The sequence below is a fragment of the Magnolia sinica genome, chromosome 19 (genome assembly GCF_029962835.1).
Source record: "Magnolia sinica isolate HGM2019 chromosome 19, MsV1, whole genome shotgun sequence".
Taxonomy (NCBI): Eukaryota; Viridiplantae; Streptophyta; class Magnoliopsida; order Magnoliales; family Magnoliaceae; genus Magnolia; species Magnolia sinica.
In genome coordinates, this window is record NC_080591.1 from 43,809,487 (window position 1) to 43,830,085 (window position 20,599).

Below are 20,599 nucleotides of genomic sequence, written 5' to 3' on the forward strand. Positions count from 1 at the left end.
GACGAAAAACCAACAATTTTGTTTTCTAAAGACAACTCAGTCTGAGCAGAGCGTGTTAACTCACACCGGAATTGCAGATAAGAAAGAAATAGCAAGCACATGATCCTTCTAACCAGGTGGCACTCTGCTCCCCGATTCAGATTTGCATCTCTCGCTTCTTACCTGTTTATACTTGAAAACATTTTGAAATAGAATCACGCCCATGCCCGCCCGCTCCGCACCGAAATCTGTTGATGCTTCACTTCATGCTTGGTGTACGTATAAAACTAGGGCTGTCAATGGGCCAAGCTAGGGTTGGTTACGCATGGATTTTGAACTGTTCAGGGTGGGCTTGCAGGCCGTGCCAATTCAAACATTTGATTTTGCTAGGCCTAAAAGCCTATAGCCCTGACAGCCCTATATAAAAACCAAACTGGATAGGGGCTGACCATTCATATCCATGCGGACATAAAAATGACCAGGAAACCATTTGTAGCACAGGTTGACCCACTTTTACCAGTTCTAATTTCTGAAAGAAAAAGATACGTTTTAAGAATAAAAGAATGTGCTGCTCTATTATTCCTACCCAAAGCATAGAAAAATTGTACAAAGTGCCATAAACTGCAACTTCTAGCAATAAATGAAAACACCCTACCTACAAAAACCAAAGCTGTCATGTCAAATGACTGGGCAGCTCATTACAGTTGCGACTAGACGATGCCTAGAAATATATCGTGAAGTACTTCAGTTTTTCCTTTCTTTAAATAAAGCGCAGAGCAGGCATCCATTTCCTTTTTAAACCAAATGTTGTACCTCAATACTACACTCAAGCAGCTGCTTGGACTGGTCCATCTGATCTAAAATCTCGACCACGGCCACGACCTCTTCCCCTGCCACGGCCACGCCCTGCAAAACACTCGTAATCATATTTTCAAGTCATATTCCTCTAGTACACACACAAACCCATGAAAAAAGGAATCACAGCAAAGAAATTAATTCTTAGTGGTATTGAGTTTATGAAGCCAGGCATTTTGAAAATTAAGGATGCCCTTTTCATTGTTCACAGAAGTCTTCACGACTAGCTACATTCATTTGTTGAGGTATTATACAATGCTGGCCGGATAAGATGCGCAGTATGCTCAGGTTTGTTAGTTTGTACAAGTGAGGCCCATGGTTCAATGACCAAAATTCCAAACAGCTGATATTGGGACCCATGCCCATGCATGAAATATCTCCTCAAAAGTGAAAATACCTCACCTTCAGTGTGTGACCAGAAATAACAGTTAAGAAAGAAAGTACGGCAACAGACAAAGCCATCTGACATTCAACCAGAAAGGCCACATTTTTTACAGCTAGGATGTTCCAATTTGAGAGATTTTTGGTGCATGTCGCATCCAATTGCAGGATAATCATATTAACAGTTTGGATCACAAAACCAGCTGACATTCAACCAGAAAGGCCACATTTTCTACAGCTAGGATGTTCTAATTTGAGAGATTTTTGGTGCATGTCACATCCCATGCTGGATAATCGTATTAACAGTTTGGATCACTAAACCATGGGCCCACTAGTACAAGCTGAAAACCCAGGAAAAATGTGCATACATGTTCTGCATTGTATGATGCCTCATATTTCAAAAGAGAACTGATCGAGGGACCACTTAGTTTAGCCTGATAAGTGGCAAAGATATGTGCCTATGCGTCTGCTTCATTCAATAGGATCATTGATGATTTAGGCAAGATTTTTGCCATTTCAATTACTTCAGGGTTGGAAGTTTGCATTTCCCAATGGATGTGCTAGTGCCAAATTACAGTTGAGATAAAAAGGGATTCATGACACTCTTCTCAACCCAATTTTGGGGTTGGAGCAAGGAAATGCAATTACATTTAGTGCCACTGCCCAAACACCAAATGTATCAGGTAAAATTGGGAAGCCCCACCAGCCACAATTTGGTAGTGCAATCAAATGCTAACTTAGGCGAGGAAAATAGCTTATTAGATTACAGAAACTAGACGCAGATGTAAAAATTTTCACTGTTGTATACATGAGTTTGGATATTTTAGTTTGCATGGACAGTATACTTTGGAAATTAATGAATATATGAACTTACCACGCCCCTGTGGAGGCGGTGCTTCCGGTCCACCAAAATCATTATAACCACTTGACTCATGTTGCATATCACCACCCACATAGCCCCTTCCACGCCCACGGAAACCACGGCCTCTTCCACGGCCTCGAACTCTGCCACCGTAACTGCGTACACCATCCCAACCTCCATCTCCATTGTATTCCCCCACCCCATTGTTGATGCCTGCAAAAATGCAAGCTAAGATAATTAAGCTGCATCCTTACAAAACTGATATGTCAACTGAATAGGGGGAAATGATGACAGTGTGCACTGGACCACCACACGAGGAACTTTAAGCTGGATGTAAAGCAAGCAGAACTTCGAAAAGGAAAGAGAAACTAAGGGATTTTCAAGCATCGAGCCCATTGTTTATGGCGACAGAGGCATCATTAATTATAAGTTGAATACCAAGACTCTATGTTTGATTCCTTTCCTTTAAACAAACCCTTAAGCCAGACAACTCAAGGGCATTGCGAGCTACAACAACAAGGAAGAGGTGTATAACTATAATGTTTAGTCTTTGCCCTGGTGCTCAAGAGGGTCTAAGATCCAACATTGTGAGCTACTAAAAGAACAAAAGGACGTGTAACTATAATGTTAGTCTTTGCCCTGGTGCTGAAGAGGGTGCCTCCCTCCCTCTGAAAGAAAAGAACCTAGAAACAACCTTTGCCATGTTTGTTTTTATTTCTTTTTTTTTTAATGGTGCCCCCGCTTTACTTTAACCCCTTGCACAGATTTCCAAGCCCTGTCAAATCAAATGTGTGATGAACCATACTAAGTTACAAATTCCATCTGCTAATGTTTAACGTTATTCAGTCTACATTCCCAAGCATATGCACGGTACCTCTACCCCCTCTACCCTTTCCTCGACCACCACGTCCTCTGCCTCGCATGCCAGGTGAGCCCTCTGCATTTCATGGCATTAAAACAAAAGAAAATGAATACAACAATTGGTTCAAAATTAAAGAAAAATAAAAATTAAAAGTTCAAATTCCAAGAAGACAAACATTATGCTTTGATTTACCTCCTTCATACTCAAGTTCATTCCATGGTTTCACCTGGTCAACTGGTATAGGTGATTGGTATCTGCATAGGAACAAAACAGATCCAACTGTCACAGAAAAGATACAACTGATTCACAAAAGGAATAATGGATTGTGACATGCATACAACAAACAAGGCACTGAATAAAATCGCAATGAAACATTGTGCAACCATATAATCAGCAGTAGCAGAAACAAAATATCTTGTATCAGACTTTCCTGGGTACAGAACCCTTCATATGAGGGATTTAACACAAATAGACCCCTTACTGTTGAAATTTCAATCAACAAGAAAGAGGCCTAGATAAATCAAAGTATAAACAAATCATAAATCAACAAAATGGCAAAAAAAACATAAAAATAAAAATAAAATAAAAAAGCCAAACCAACCCTTCAGTATTAGCACTAAATGTCTACATCGTAAGATCTTAGATGAAGTAATGCAGACGCAGGTGCATGTGGATCAAAGATTGAAGAACTACAGATTGTGGAACAATCCAACAATTCACTAGCCAAATGCTAGTGATCACAAGCCCCTCTTTCTTCTACAAAATGGCACCAAAGGAAAAACTCCTAATCTGATTGTTTTTATCCAAAATATCATAACAGGCTGTTACAAGAAAGGTTATTTTTATATAGACCTTTGACAACTAAAGAAAAACCTAATATAATAGAAAGCGACTAAAATGCCTTTCAATCCCATCACAACCATATAGGCCATCAATCAAATATCTTGGGCCCATTTGAAAACTAACTCAATAGGCTATCAAACGGGATCAATTTTGTGTCATCCTAATGCCCAAAAAGCAGCCTAGTGACGAAAATACAAATGGGAAACATTGAGTCATGACTCAATCTAAACCTAAAACTAATTAAATAAATAGATACTTTGAATATGAGGACCATTTGATTGATCTCATGGACCCCCGCAGCATAAGCTGGCCATTGATCTCATCAGATTTACCATCAGACCATGGATTTGGTCTTATCATCAATCAAGACAATCTGAACAGTTGGTTTTAGTTAGATCCTTGATCAGTTAGCTTGTATGGCCTTAAGATTGCATCATGCAGGGTCCTTTTCTTCAGAAGGTACTACATGGGGAATCATCTCAAGCGAGCAAGCTTCCAAGATAATAATGGCTATGAAGTTTTAGGAGGAAAGATTATTTGCAGCCCAGTTATCTGTAGAAATATTTGGGAATGATGGTGAAGCTATTGTTGACACTTAGTGAGGTAGCTATTCTTGTTAATGCTTAGTTCCAGGATCCTTATAACTAGGTGCTACTCCCGCTTCGAATCACGCTTCAAACTCACACTCCCACCCTTGGTTCCTAGCCACTTATACTTGATAGCATTTTGAAATATACCCTTCCCCAGTTCCGTACACAAATCTTTTGTTGCTTTGCTTCATACTTTGGACAACTATAGGTCGACGAATTGGATTGCCAGATTTGGGCTCACTTGCACAACATTTCTTCTTTCCCAAGAATTTTATTAAGATTAACTTCTGGTTTCACTCGTGTCTGTTTTTCTTCCACCATCTAAAGTCAAGGCATTCTCTGGGCGGATGTAGCAAATAAAATCTTTTCTCCCAACAACCTGACAAAGGTATTTGGCTCTTCAAAATATGTACTGTCATGTAGAAAGATGAAGAACCAGCGACCCATCTTTTCATCCATCGTGATACAGCTCAAGATATTTAATATTTCATCCTCCACATTTTGAATCACCCAAAAGCCAAAGGTAAGTGATGGATCTATTTGAATGATGGGCATTGGGACCTTTTTCCCCTACAATAGAATTTTCTGAAAATTGTCCATCCATGCAATTTTTTGGACTCAAAAGGAAAGAAAGAAAGGAATATTTTATGATGTGAATGCTTCTAAATCCAGCCACTAACATATAAAAATAAATAAAATTAGCCCATTCTCAAGCTCATGTCAAACCTTAGGGATCGTTTGGCAACACCGATTTGGGTGTATTTGAGTGCATTCAGTTTCCAGAAGTTGTTTGGCAACATGGATTTGGGGGTTAAATGGAATCAGAGGTAAATGAAATATGCAGTTTTTGTGTGTTTTCAAAATCTCAACTTTCAGTTGTGATTCCACTGTAGTTGGAATGAATGCCTTTTTTAGCCCCCTTTTTAAAGGTCAGAGAATCACACGTGTGACAAAGATGTCACTAGGCTACCAATCTGTTGTACACGTAGCACGCTAATGAGGAGCCGTTTGCAGTCCCTTTATCAGCCATTACAAGGTATAAAGCCCCATAATGAAGAAGAAATGAAAGAAAGAAAAAACTTACCTCTTTCAGCCTTCTTCTAATGTTGTCCCTCCCTCAAACGAGAAGGCTACATGGCCTTCTCACATCCACGACTTTTTTTTACTCTGGTGGTCTATGACATTGTGCACTAGCACTGTTACATGGGGCCCACCTAGATATGTGTTGTATATCCACACTGCTGATCGCTTTTTTCAAATCATTTTAGGACATCGTCTCTAAAATGAAGCATATCCAAATCTCAAGTGGAGCACACAATTGGGATTGAATGCCCACCATTAAAAAGTTCCTAGGGCCCACTCTAATGTTTATTTGCTATCCAACCTATTGATAAGGTCACACAAACCTGGATGGTAGGAGAACACAAATATCGTCTTGATCCAAAACTTTTATGGCCCCCAGTAAGTTTTTAATGGGTGGCGTTCAATCACCACACCATAGAAAACAGTGGGAATTGAACACCTACCAATGAAAACTTCTTAGGGTCGGAGAATCAAAACCTGCCACACAAACCTCCAGATCCAGAGCAAACTCAGCCACAAGCTTTGCATCAGCAAGGGGATAGTACATCATCCCAGCAGTTTCGTCCTCCGCATCTTCTTCAGAACCCTAGGCTGTCTTCTATTCAAGTTTCTCGACCATAGTCAGAACAAGGGATTCCATTGCAGCACAGCCCTATTCAAGTGCAGCTGCCGTCATTGCAGCAGATTCAACAACAGCTCCCAATTTCTCAGATCCTTTGCAACAGATTCAGCAACAACTCCCAATTTCTCAAATCCATTGAAATCCATCTCTGGCTCGCCACCTCTGTCTTCACATCCGGATCCATTGATCTGAGATTTGTTGAACCCATCAAGTTGATTATTCTCCATCGACGACAGTTGCTCTACCTCTGCTCGTCAGATCCGGTCCTGCTCACCCAGAAATCAGTGGTACACTTCTTCTTCGTGGTTTTTCTTTCTTATGGCATCCATGAATCCCTCCGATAAGATCGAAACTATCCATGTTAGGTTGGATGGAAAAAATTCTCCCTGTGACAACTTCAATTCAAGCATTTTCTAGCAAGAAAGAGCCTTTATGGCTATGTGGATGGTTCGATGGGCAAACCAAATGATGAAAAGGAACTCCTATCTTGAACCACAAATAATTCGAAGGTGGTCACATGGATCCTTAACAGTATTGAGAGCAACATTGCAATTAACCTCACATCATTCGAGACTGCATCTGAAATATGGGTTTATTTGAAAATGTGTTATCAACAATCAAATCATGCCCGTCGCTATCAATTAGAGTATGGGTTGTCAAAATTAGAACAAGGAGCTCTAAGTATACAAGATTTCTATTCGAAACTTACCTCCGTTTGGCATGAGATTCAACTTATGGATCCAGTTATTCCCGCTGCGGTGGTCGAGACAGTAAAGATACTTCGCGACACAAGTAAATTGATGCAATTTCTATATAAACTCCATCCAGAGTTTGAACCAACCCGAGCCGCTTTGATGAACCAGCCTCAACTTCCATCTCTTGAGGCAGCTCTATTTGATTTGATGGCAGAAGAAACGTTTGAAAACCCTTGCTTCCATGAGAGAGGTTGTGCCTGATGCTGCCTTCATTACTCGCAATTTTTCAAGAAAGTCACGAGACATGTCGAAAGTTAAATGTTTTGAGTGTAATAGATTTAGTCATGTGGCCACTCGTTGTCCCAACAAGAAAGCAAATCTGAAATCCTCTGGACCAAGTACTCTGTTTTGTCGATACTGTAAACAAGAAGGACATGATATAGCCAATTGCCCAACTCGCCCTCCTCTACCTCCTCACTACCAGCGACATGGACGTGCATTTCTGGCTTCCTCTACTGAGAAGTCTGACTCATCATCTATGGTCCCATCAATGCAGCCTAATCTACTTTCCTCAGAACAAATTCAGCAAATCCTTCAAGCGTTGGGTTCTTCAGGTTCAATAGGTAATATTGATCATATAAATCTTTGGTATATTGATGCTGGGGCATCTAATCATATGACTGGGGACCTTTCTTGTCTAACTGATTGTGTCCCCTATAGAAGAGTGAGTTCCATCTACACTGCAGATGGGAACCATTTACTTATCTCTCATATTGGGTCCTTGAAAGTCTCACCTTCATCTTCTTGCAATTTCTTCCTTCGCAAAGTGTTTTATGTTCCTAAATTATCTGCCAACTTGATTTCGGTTACTCAACTAGTGGAAAATAACTGTTTGGTTTTGTTTTCTCGGTCTGATTGTTTCATACAGGATATGGAAATAGGGAAGCTAATTGGGAAGGGTCATAAGATAGGAAGGTTATTCACTTTAGAGTTCGATCCCGGAGTTATCTCAGCACGTTGTTTTTTTCTTCCATGTTCTCATGATATTTCTTTTGCTAATAAATGCTGGAAAGTTTGGTATAGTCGTTTAGGGCATCCAAATTCTAAAAACATGCTTTTCTTATTTAGATCTGGTCTTTTGAATGATGAAATCAATATTAGTCTCATTTCCATTGATATGAACTGTGTTAGTTGCAAAGTGTGTAAATCTACTGCATTGCCCTTTTCATTGAGTAACTCTTGTACTCGGAATTTGTTTGATCTCATTCATACTGATGTTTGGGGTCCATCTCCCATCATGGCTCCTGGTGGTTCGTTGTATTACATCATCTTTGTGGATGACTTTTGAAGGCACGCCTGGATTTATTTCTTGAAGCACAAGTCTGAAGCATTCTCATGTTACAGACAATTTTCTTCATATGTGGAGACCCAATTTGCAAAGAAAATTAAAGTTCTACAGTCTGACTCTGGGGGAGAATATATGCCCTCCGAGATTGAGACTTTTCTAAGTTCAAATAGTATTATACATCGGCAAACATGTCCTCACACACCGGAGCAGAATGGAGTAGCAGAACAAACGAATCGGCACATTATTGAGGTAGCAACCACCATGACAGAGTATGCACGTGTTTCAAAATTTCTTTGGGCTGAAGCAAAATCAACAGTAGTGTATCTAATCAATCGATTACTTTCCAATGTTTTGGCCAACCGAAAAACTCTCACGTTCTTCCTTCATGATAAAGATCCAGATTATAGTTGGTTACTAGTGTTTGGATGCATTGCTTTTGTTGGTCTTCCAGAACGAGAACGGGATAAACTAAGTCCTAGGGCAGCTAAATGTGTATTTCTTGAATATGGGGAGCATCAAAAAGGGTATCGTTGTTATGATCCATGTGCTCATCGTGTTCGTGTGTCTAGACATGTCACATTCTTTGAAAATTTACTATATTATAAAGTTGTTCATGCATCTCCATCAGTTACCGTTGTTCCATCTTCCACTTCTTATGTCCCCTTTTGAAGAAAATCATTTTATGCTTCCTTCTCCCTCTCCTCCTTTGCAAGTCTACCAACGCCGTGTGAAGCCTATCTCTCTAGGGTCCTCTCCCTCAGCTGCTCCTGCTTCCGATCAGGTCTCCTCCTCCTATAGCACAAGTAACCGTCCAACCTTCCACTAAGATCCAATTACGTCGTTCCAATCGTCCGTCTGTTCCTCCCTGTCGATTAAATCTTTTTGCCTCTCATCATGTCTTGTTTTCTGGATTGAATTCTTTGGTTGTACCTACTTCTTATTCTCAGGCATATACACAACCGTGTTAGGTAAAGGCCTTGGATGATAAGATTCAGGCACTTCAGGAGAATGCTACTTGGACGTTGGTTCCATTACCTGAGGGGAAGCAAGTGATAGGTAGCAAATGAGTATAGCAAATGGGTATATACTGTGAAATTAAAATCTGATGGGAGCTTAGATCGATACAAAGCTCGGCTAGTGGCCCAGGGCTATAAACAAGAGTATGGAGTTGATTATGATGAGACATTTGCTCCAATGGGAAAAATGAAAACGGTCCGTTCCTTGATCGCTATAAGTTCTTCTAAAGGTTGGCAACTCAGTCAACTCGATGTCAAGAATGCTTTCCTCCATGGGAATCTCAAAGAAGAAGTTTACTTCGACCTCCTGGTTACAAGTCCAAGGATCCACGCTTAGTTTGCAAGCTATCTAAAGCTTTATATGGACTCAAACAAGCACCAAGAACATGGTTTGAAATTTTCCATGGAGTCTTAAGCACGGCAAGCTATTCTCAAAGCCAATATGACTCATCACTATATATTCTCAAGTCTAATTCAGGTCTTGTTGCTTTATTGGTCTATGTTAATGATATTCTCATCACAGGAGTGATGCTCAAGGAATTGTCGATCTCAAATCATTACTTCACTCCTCATTTCATATGAAGGATATGGGGCCATTAACATATTTTTTGGATCTTGAAATTTCTCATAATACTCAAGGTTATCTCATGAGTCAACAGAAGTATACCTGTGATTTGATCAAGCTAGCAAACCTTACAGATAACAAGACCCATGAGACTCCTCTGGAATTAAATGTCGAGCATGGGAAAGATGATGGAGACCTCTCAGATGCTACATCCTATAGGCAACTGGTGGGGAGATTAGTCTATCTCACTATCCCGTCCTGATATCTCATATGCAGTTCATGTTGTTAGCCAGTTTGTCGAGGCACCTTGCACATTGCATATGACAGCAGTTCGTCGTATTATTCAATACCTTCGAGGTACCCTCAATCAGGCGCTTCTCTTTCCATCATCGCATGATCTACAATTATCTAATTACTCTGATGCAGACTGGGCAGGTTTTCCCATTTCATGACGATCCACCACTGGCTATTATATTTTCTTGGGACAATTGTTGGTTAGCTGGAAGTGTAAGAAGCAAACCACGGTATCTAGATCCAGCACAGAAGCCGAATACCGTGCAATGGCAGAGGCATGTAATGAAATTACTTGGTTCCGGGAATTATTAACATATCTTGGGATTCATTTGTCTTTGCCGACTCCATTATATGCTGACAACCTCAGTGATATTCAGTTGGCTTCTAATCCAGTATTTCACGAGCGCACTAAACACATTGAAGTTGACGGCCACTTTGTGAGAGAAAAATACACAGTTAGAATCGTTTCTCTTCCTCATGTAACATCAGAGCCACAAATTGTTGATTTATTTACCAAAACTATGACCTCATCCCGTCATAGGTTTCTTTGTGGAAAACTGATTTTGTTTCATTATCCCACATCAGTTTGAGGGGGGGTGAGAATATTGTATATATGGGTTATAATTAGTTGTAATATACTGTGCATAAAGAGGCTCTAAATAAGCTTCCTTGTATAGTCTTGTAGAGTGATTATTTAAACCCACTTTTGGGTTGAAGCAATACAGAAAAACATCTCCAAATTCCTAGATTTTCACATGTGACCTTATGAACAGGTTGGATGACAAATAAACATCATGGTGGGCCTTAAAACGGTGGTTGTCATTGTCCCCACTACTTTCCATGGTGTGGTCCACTTGAGCTTTGTATTTGTCTCATTTTTTAGTTCAAAATTGTCTGGCAAATGATGAACCATGTGGATGTAACAAATACATCACGGTGGCGCCCACAAAACTTTGCCATGTCAACACACCACCAAGGTTGTGATGTGCTAAACTACACAATCTAATGATATGTTCTCTGATATATTGCAATGGCAAATTGGATTCGTATAGTTGACCCCAATTAGTTGGGATATGAAATTAAAATCTTGTTCATCACAGCCTCACCCAGCAGAACGCTTGAAGACTATTACATGGAGGGATAAAAGTGCTACAGCAAGGCACATCCATTGTTGATAGTATGGGTCTAGAACATGGATGATCCATCCATCTATTCAACCATCCGTGCACATGCATGCATGCAAACATACGTACAATGATGTATACATATATACACACGTGCATGATCCATCCAATCATTCATCCATGCATGTATGTATACACTCATACACACACACATACATACAGACAACATCCATTCATCCAACAAACCATCCTACCATCCAACCATCCACCCACCCACCCATACATAAATATATTGTTTGAATTATCCCCAATACTATCGAAATATCCCTGATACTAATGCTATATCCAGCTTGGCGATACTAATAACACCGGTAGCGATATTGATAACACCAATAGTATTAGAAATTCAAAGTATCAGCAATGTACCGCTAAGTATTGCCAACATATCGATATTGCCAATATTTTCAACTATGTAAATTCCAAGTGTCGATTGGTCGCTTGTATTGCCAATGTATCGATATCGCCAATATTTTCAACTACGTAAATTCTAGGTGACGCTTGTACCACAAGTGTATCAGCGATATTTCAATAATATCATCAACATAGAGATCTAACAAAAAAATTGTTTATTAAAAAAAAAATCATTTCAAATTTTTTTTATAGGCATATGGTTGTATGCAGTGTTCAATTTGTCGTTGATAATATTGATATTATCGTTATCGCAACATACACGATATCGATGCCACAATCTTTCGTTTCATTTACCGTTGTTGATGACTTCTTGCCAAAATATCATGAGTTGTCAATATTCTGCAATATTGAGGGATGTTTGGATGGATGGTTGGATCATTCGATGGAATGGATGGGATGGTTAGATTGTTTCTTACGACAACACATGCTTTTAGGCTCCCATTAAATGGAAACTTCTTGCGTATATTAGCATCTTCTAAAGTTTCACTGAAAATTCCACAGTTTTTCCCATGTTTCCATGTATTTCCGGTTATCAGCAATATTATCAACGATATCAATATTGTTTCCATATCCCTGGCCAACGAAACTTGGAGCGATACCGATACATTGAACACTGCACAGATACATGCATATGTGATCCATCCATCCATCCATCCATGCATACATATAAACGCATACAAACATGCATTTCATCATACAACCATGCACCCATAACAAAATTTTGAAATGAAAACTTTTTTCCAATAAACAAAATTTTGGGCAATATTGATACATTGGCAATATTATCGAAATATCGCCGAGATATGAGCAACTCATAGAATTCACAAAGTTGATAAGATTGGCAACACATTGGCGATACTTAGCAATACATCGATAATATATCGCCGATATCTTGAATTTTTTATGCTACCAGTGTTATCAATATCGTTGACTTGGCGATGCTGATAATATTGACGATATTATCGATAATATCATTGACACTCGGAACAATGGGAACACCAACGACCTCTTTTGAAGATTATCAATTATTAGCACCCTCTTCCTCCCTACTACTCACACAAAAGCCGCTACCTTAGGAGGAGCGTCATAGAACCAAATCTTGGAAGTGTGATCTCTTCTCTCCCATTGAAGAACTCTGAAGCATCTTGTAAAAAGAAGGAACTAAGAAGTGACCTGACTTATCCTTGTTCCACACCAGTATCCCTCTCACATAAGGATGGAAAGCAAAACTGAAGACACTCCTCAAGCCTACTGAACTCTCATCCACTTCCTCGTCCAACAAATTCCTTCAACAAGTAGGAGACCAGACAATTGCATCCTCGTCCAACAAATTCCTTCACAAGGAGAATCAACAAGCAATCAGAATATTTCTTTTCGAAGAAAAGTGCTAGCCTGGGAACTCAAGCTAGAGTGATTTTTTTTTTCCCAAAGCCATATATCTTCCCAAACTGAATCCTCTTCCTATCCCCACGATAGAAGCATATCCCCTCCCTAAACTTACTCAACAAGCTAGAAACCACCTCCACAACCCCAACTCCCTATAGAATGAAGATTCCTTTACCCACCATCCCTCTTCCTAAAGCCTATACTTACCCACAATTACCTCACCCCACAAACTTTCTTTCCGAACCAAATCTCTACATACATTTATCAAGCAAAGCAAGGTTCATATTTTTCTAGGTCCTTAACTCCCCCCTTCCCTCTCCATACGGCTTGTAAACCTCTTCCCATTTGAACGAGTGAAATTTTTGCTTCTCATCAATGTCCCACCAAAAAAAAAAAAATCCCATCTCAACCTCTCCAAAATATATTTTGGACACCTAAAGAGAGACGTCGAGTATAGCGGCAAATTAGCCAAAGCCACTTTTTTAGCGTTATCCAGCAGCCCGAGTACCGGCTCTTCCATGTTGACAACTTCATTTCTACCCTTTCAATTAGCCTTATCCCATAAGTGGTTCGCCAACTTGCCAATGCAAAGAGGGAGACTGAGATACAACAAGGGAAGAGATCCCACAACACACCCAAAGATCTCCGCCAATCTCATCACTTCTTCCTTGAAGAGACGCACACCCAACAGCTCCCTCTTGATGATATTAACTTTCAACCCCGAGACCACTTCAAAGAATCTAACAATTTTCCTTAAATTGTCCACTATATCCACATCTGCATCACAAAAAAGAATGGTAACATTGGCGAGCTGAAGATGCGAGATCTAAAGAATAATGTTTTCCACCCGAAATTTGCAAAAGAAGGCCAACCTATTGACCCTTGTCCAGCATTTTAATGAACGGTTCTGCTAGCACCACAAACAGAAAAGGGGAAAGTAGATCTCTTAAAGCTTTGAAGAAGCCTTTAGGGGACCCCCATAGACCAACACAGAATTTAACTGACCAAATGCATTTTTATATCCAACCTCTCCACCTCTACCCACACCCTAACTATCCGAGCATGTAATCAAGAAAATCCCGATCAACATGGGCACAATATTTCTCAATATCCAACCTGAAAATGATACCCTTTTTCCTTCCCTATGTTATAAGTCAATGCACTCATGAGCTATATGTGCATTGTCCAGGATCTACCTACTCCCCACAAATGCACCTTGGACCTTGGAGGTAACATTCACAAGAACAACCGAGAACTGGAAGCTACGATGTTGGCTAAAATCTATACACCCCCAATGAGGCTAATAAGTCTAAAGCTTTTTAGGCATTTCGCGCCTTCAACTTTCGGGACAATAGCAATGAAGGAGGCCCCTAGCTCCGACAATAGTCAGCCCCTATCAAAGAATTCCAACATGAAGCTACATTGATTGTTGGATTGAAACCATGCAAGATCGGGAGGTCCCATCCCTCACCAGATCTAATCCATGCATGATTTGAATATGGTACCGCAAGATTGTGATGATGGTCTGCAACTATTGCATGTTTCCTTTGTTATTATCTTTACTATGATGTGGAATGTTGAATATTTCAATTGATTTGCTTAATTTATTTCGCTAGATAATTTATGTACTCACACATGCATTCTAGTTTAGACTGTCCTGCATCAACTCGGCTAAAGTCAACTTAGCCCAATCACAAAGCTGGTATTGGGTCAGGAGAACTAGGGTTGATACAGGTCTCAGGCCTGGTCCTGATTCCATGCGTGACTTAGATGACTATGACGAGTCAAGACGGGCCAGACGAGTCCAGTGAGGGCATTCTTTTTTCTTTCTTTTCTTATTGAAAGATGTCTAGTAAGGGCATTCTTACAACCTAAAACACAAAAACCAGCTTTTTTCCTACTCATTCATATCTCCGCTAATTTTTGAATTTCAATCTCCCCTCCCCTCTTCTTTAGGGTTTCATTGAAGGAGGAAAAAAAAATAGGAGGTAAAGAAGAAACGATAATAAAGAAGGTAATTTTTCATTTTTTTTAAGTTTCTTTTTCAACCTTTTTTATGAAGGAAAACTGATTTTCTAATTTTCTTTGTCAATTAATTTTTTAATATTCTCCGTTTTTCTAGAAAAAGGAGATGCAGGAAAACTTATTTTTAAAAAAAAAATTCTGCATCTTTTGTCAATTAGTTTTTCTGATTATCTTTTTTTTTCTTTTTTTTTGGAAAAAGGATGAAGAAGAAGGGAAGAATGTATTTCTCTAATTCTCTTTTGTGTTTATTTATCAATATTGCTTTTATTATTTAGGCTTTTTTAGAAAGCGAGGAAAAAAAAAAAAAAAAAAAGAAAAGAAGACAATGGAAGAAGAAGAATAAGAACCACCACAAGAATCTTTTCTCCATTGAAGGGTAATTTTTTTCCTGTCTTTGTCGAGACTAACTCTCATCACATAGGCCTTCTCTAATGTGTCGCTCTTCGAGTGCCCTTCAGTGGTTCGGAAAATATTACATCATTTAAGAAGAAATTTCTTTTGAAAAGGTTCAAAAGATGGCAACAAGTTTCACTTACTGAAATGGGAAGAGGTTTGTAAGCCGATTGATGGAGGGGCTGGTTTGAGAGATCTTAGCAGTATGAACAAGGCACTTCTTGGGAAGTGGCTTCGGTGCTTTGGTACAGAAGAAGGTAATCTTTGGACAGAAATAGTTGCTTTTAAGTACAAATCGGAAATGAGGGGATGGGAGACTAAGGAGTATATAAAGATAGGACATCTAATACTTGGAAGTCGATCATGGCGACTAAGAAAGTTTTCAAGAAAGGTATTTTATTCTCCATTGGAGATAGAACTAGAGTCAAATTTTGGGAGGACACGTGGTGTGGTGATTTTTCCCTATCTCAAGCCTTTCCTAACCTGGCTCACCTTGCTCCTTCAGTTGACATTTCAATGGCAAAATGCTTCTCAATCAACGACTCCACTATTTGTTTAGACTCCTCCCTGTAGAAGAGGTCTCTCAAAGTGGAGTGTTGTGTGTAGAAGGAACCTCCTTGATCATGAGGTAGAAGAATACGTAGCCCTGTTGAATCGGATTCAACAAGTCAAGATAGATACGGAAAGCGCAGGTAAGTTAGAGTGGAAGAATCTCAAATCTAAAGTCTTCTCAGTTAAATCTTTCTATAGGGGTATCAAAAAAGCTGCTGAAAAGAAAGAAGAGATCCACACCGACAAGGTCTAGAAGTGTTCGTATGAAAAAAGCCCTAAGAAACTTCACCATTGGCAAGTGTTCGTATGAAAAGAACCTTATGAAACTTCACCATTGGCAGATATGGAGGATAGGGAAATAAAGGAGGGGGAGATAGTAGATCAGGGCAATCAACAGAAGCGATGGCAGATCATCGCTCGGAAATCCAGGAAAGGTAAGGAGTTGGACGGGAGGATAAAAAAAATCGCGTCATACCCAACGCTTTTCGTCAGAGGCTACCCAGATGGGTGGCTTCCGATCAACTTTGCGAGAGTTTTCGGGCGTGCAGGGGTGGTGATGGATGTCTTCTTACCAAGAGACAGGTTCTCAGGGCTTCTCAGAGGGTTCGCTGTCGTTAGGATGAGCTCCGAAGAGGAGCTGGGAAGGGCAGTCCAAATGCTACATGGCGAAAGCTTTGGCGGAAAACCCTGAACGGCTGGGAAGAAATTTTCTAGATTTCTAAAGGAAACACAAAAAAAAAAAAAAACACTCTGAAGCTGCGACGATTCCAAAAAGTTCTATACCCAGAGACGATACCCTTCAACACAGTGGGCAATTGTTTAAGGAGGCCTTGCTTCAGCTAGTGGGACCTTCATCAAAAGTCGCTCTCCAGTCATCTTCAACTAACCACCCCCAGATCGCTATGAATCAATCGGATCCAGAGGTTGAGGCTATCAAAACCTTCGATCCACGCATGATATGCATATGCAAAGATAGATTGGATCGGTCCAGAAGGGAGTTGCAGGATACGGTGGTGGTGAGCACTAGCGAAGGTGTCTCGATTCCGCAGGTTCGAAAATGGATAGCTGAGTGTTGTGGATTTCAACCGACCAACTACTCCATCAAGCCAATAAGATACAACAACCTATGGATAAAGGTCTACCCGGGAGTTAATTCGGAACTTCTCATTATGGCAAGTGCATTGCATCCTGATGAGCTGATAGTGAAAGTTCAAAAATGGAACGATTATTCCATATTTAGCATGGAAGAACTCTGGGTCCTCATCTAGGAGGTACCACTCGAGTTATGGTACGACGAATTCTTTATCAAAGCCGCCACCATGATTGGCTCTCTCATTGAGTTGGATTTGAAGACTAAGCTGGGGAAGGAAATGGTTGTGATTCATCGGATCAGAAGAAGAAAGGGAGACCCGTTGCCGCTCCAACTTTAGGTCCTGGTGGAGGGAAGAGTGGTTGAGCTACCAATTCAAAGAGAGACAAAGGAGGAACTTCATCCGAGGTGGGGAGACTTCTGGAGGACGAAGGAGATATCGTCTTCCCCATCTCAGGCGGTTTCGAGCTCTGAGGAGGTTCTCCGGAATGCACGATACTCCTCAGGAGCACGGGACGTTTCTCCCACAGCTGGTGTGCATTGGGACTCTTCCGGTACGCATGCCCCACCCCTGTGCGAGACACATGGCCCAGACGCTGATGGAGTGCTGGTCACGCGAGCGTGTTGCCCTGCCATCGAGACTCGCAAGTCATCCTGGGCGCGTGACCCGCCACTAAGCGCAACAAGTGGCGCCGTAGCAGACCGCGCCTTGCCTACGCCAAAGAATCCTACGGCTGGCGTGCCTCGAGTCTCTAACGATATGCGTGCCCCATCCTCGTGCGAGTCACGTGTTCCGCCCTCGAGCGAGTCACGTGATCCTGTTTCAAATGGCGTGCTGATCACGCATGCTCGGACGTCCATCGCTAGGAGTGACAGAGTCTCCCAGGCATCCAACGCGTGCCTATGTGCGGGGTCGGAGACCTTCAAAGTCGTCCAAGGAGGCTACCGAGAGCCCGCCACGTTAACTAGGGTCCAATGCAATTTCTAAAAAGGCGGTTCCGATCCCGATGGGGACACCTGGCTATGCTAGAGGAGAGCCCGTTCATTTTAATGGCAGCTATTGCAGGATCCGTGATTCCGATTTAGGTTAGGAGGTAGGCTCAGGTACGGACAGCCAAAATCATCAAATTAATTTCAATCTCAACCTCTCTCCCCAACCCGACCTAATTTTGAACGGTGCATCGTCCCCGTCCTTGCAGCATTGGTAGAAAAATTGATTCTCCGCTCGATCAGAAATAGGATGTCTCCAATGCATCATAAGCTAATAAGGGGCAATGTACAGGAAGAAGACACTACCGAAGCTGAATTCAAAAATTCTTCATGGAACTCAGACGGCCCCGAATCACAGACTTCTATGCTCTCCTCCTCGCTCTCTGTTAAGGATGCCTTATCAGATTAGGGTCCAATCTCCCTTTTCCAAGACGGAATTGGGGAAGACATTCTGGAAGCTGAACCGTTACAAATTCGCACAGGTACGTTGCCAGAGGAGGAGGGAGCCTTAGAAAAGAAGATGAATGAGAACGGGGGAAGAGCAAAACTCATTGATACTATTCATAAGAAAAAATGGGTGAGGGATGCAATCAGTCATGTGGGAAGGGCTGTAGGCCAATCATTCGGGGACTGTCCGGAAGATTTTATTGCCCTGTTCCACTGTGTGGAAACTCGAGGGAGACCAATTTCAGAGCACAGGTCTCCTAGAAGACGTCTTTCCAAGTCTTGCAGCAATAGGGAACTGTGGCGGCTTTCTGAGAGATCAGGATTCAATGACAATAAAGAGTTGGGTGGAGATTTCAAGCTTCTCGGGGCAGTGCAGTGATTACATGAAGATCTTCTCATGGAACGTGAAGGGAGTGGGTTCAAAGCAGAAGAGAAGGCTAATAAAGGAGTCATGTGGGAGGAGGAACCCTGATGTTATTTGTTTCCAGGAGACCAAGATTCAGCATTTTGATGATCGGTTTGGAAAGCTGCTGACGCTAACTGGGTGTCTCTGGATGCGGTTGGATCTGCGGGCGGCATGCTCATGGCGTGGAAATCAGCTCAATGGACTCTGGAAGATAGTTGGACTGGAAAATTCTTGGTGTCGATCATTCTTCAAGATAAATCATTGTCCTTTCGCTGCCTCATCTCCTCGGTTTATGGTCCTTCCCAGGATGCTCGTCGGCAAGATTTTTGGGATGAATTAAGCAGGTCCAGCCGGAGATTTGTGGGTCCGTGCTATTTTGTTGGAAATTTCAACGTCATCAGATACGCAAAGGAAAAATCCCACGGGTGAAAGATCTCTCCCTCGATGCGCGCTTTTTCCTCTTGGATCAACAATCAAGAACTGCTGGATCTCCCCCTTCTTGGTGCCAGATTCACATGGGCAAACAAAAGAGCTGATCCAATCTATTCCAGGCTGGATAGAATTCTAATATCTCCTGAATGGCTGGAAGTTTTCCCTTTGGTGTCTCAGACAGCCCTCCCAAGAACAACCTCGGACCATTGCCCTGTGTTACTTGCGGCTGAGGACCAAAAGTAGGGCCCAAAACCGTTTGGATTTGAGATCTCTTAGACTAAAATAAAAGGATTTTCACAGTTGGTTGCTGACTGGTGGGACAAATTCACAGTAGAAGGTTATGCTGGGTATAGATTATGCTGCAAGATGAGGAAGATGAAAGATAAAATCAAGGAATGGAAGCAGTCTGAGTTTCGCAATAGGGATCTGGAATCGGAATCGTTACTGGAAGATTTACAAGCCCTCGATGCTGAAGTTGAAGCGGGAATTAGGCCATCAGATTTCTTGTCTAAACGCATACAGATTATTCAGGCTCTATCTGCCAGAGCTCTTGAAAAAGAAGTAGATTGGAAGCAGAGATCCCAGGTCAGATGGATAAAGGAGGGGGATAGCAATACGAAATACTTCCATGCTATTGCTAATATGAATGCCAGGAGGAATAGAATTAACAGTATTGTGGTTGACGGCAGTCGGATTGAAGATGGTTCAAATTGCTGAAGAGGCAATCCGCCATTTTAAAGCTCAGTTCCAAGGAGAGTGTTGGGGCAGACCAAGACTAGATAATCTTCAAATGCCCAGTCTATCCAATGATGAATCCAGCAGTCTGGAAATGCCTTTCAATGTGGAGTGTTGTGGTCTCACTTGGAGGGGAAAAGGGCCCAGGCCCCGATGGTTTCCCCATTTCTTTCTTTCAAAGCTACTGGAATGTCATCAAGGGAGACCTGATGGATTTTTTTTGTGGAATTCCATGATAGACGCAGATTGTCGAAGGGTCTGGGGGCATCTTTTATTATGCTCATTCCAAAAGCTTCAGGTGCAACCACGCTTAAGGATTTCAAACTCATCAATCTGCTTGGTGGTCCATACAAGATTCTGGCCAAAGTGTTAGCAACTCGTTTGAATACAGTTATAGGAAAGATCATCTCTAGTAACCAGAGCGCGTTTATCCCAAGAAGGCAAATTGTAGATTGTGCACTCATTGCAAATGAATGTTTGGACTCTACTCACAAATCCGGCTTCAAGTCTTTAATTTGCAAGTTAGATATTGAGAAGGCCTAAGACCACGTCG

At 41.3% G+C, this 20,599-nt stretch overlaps 1 protein-coding gene across 1 annotated transcript in view; it reads right to left on the reverse strand.

Annotated features, from left to right (window-relative positions):
- Positions 1–535: 535 nt before the first annotated feature.
- Positions 536–20,599, reverse strand: part of LOC131235585 (uncharacterized) — a 49,649-nt gene continuing 29,585 nt past the window's right edge. The window contains exons 6-9 of the mRNA XM_058232798.1: positions 3,132–3,193; positions 2,952–3,014; positions 2,090–2,290; positions 536–885 (exon numbers count right to left, since the gene is read on the reverse strand). Of these exons, the coding sequence (XP_058088781.1) occupies positions 806–885; positions 2,090–2,290; positions 2,952–3,014; positions 3,132–3,193 (406 nt within the window). The 3' untranslated portion in view covers positions 536–805. The remainder of the gene's footprint in view (positions 886–2,089; positions 2,291–2,951; positions 3,015–3,131; positions 3,194–20,599) is intronic.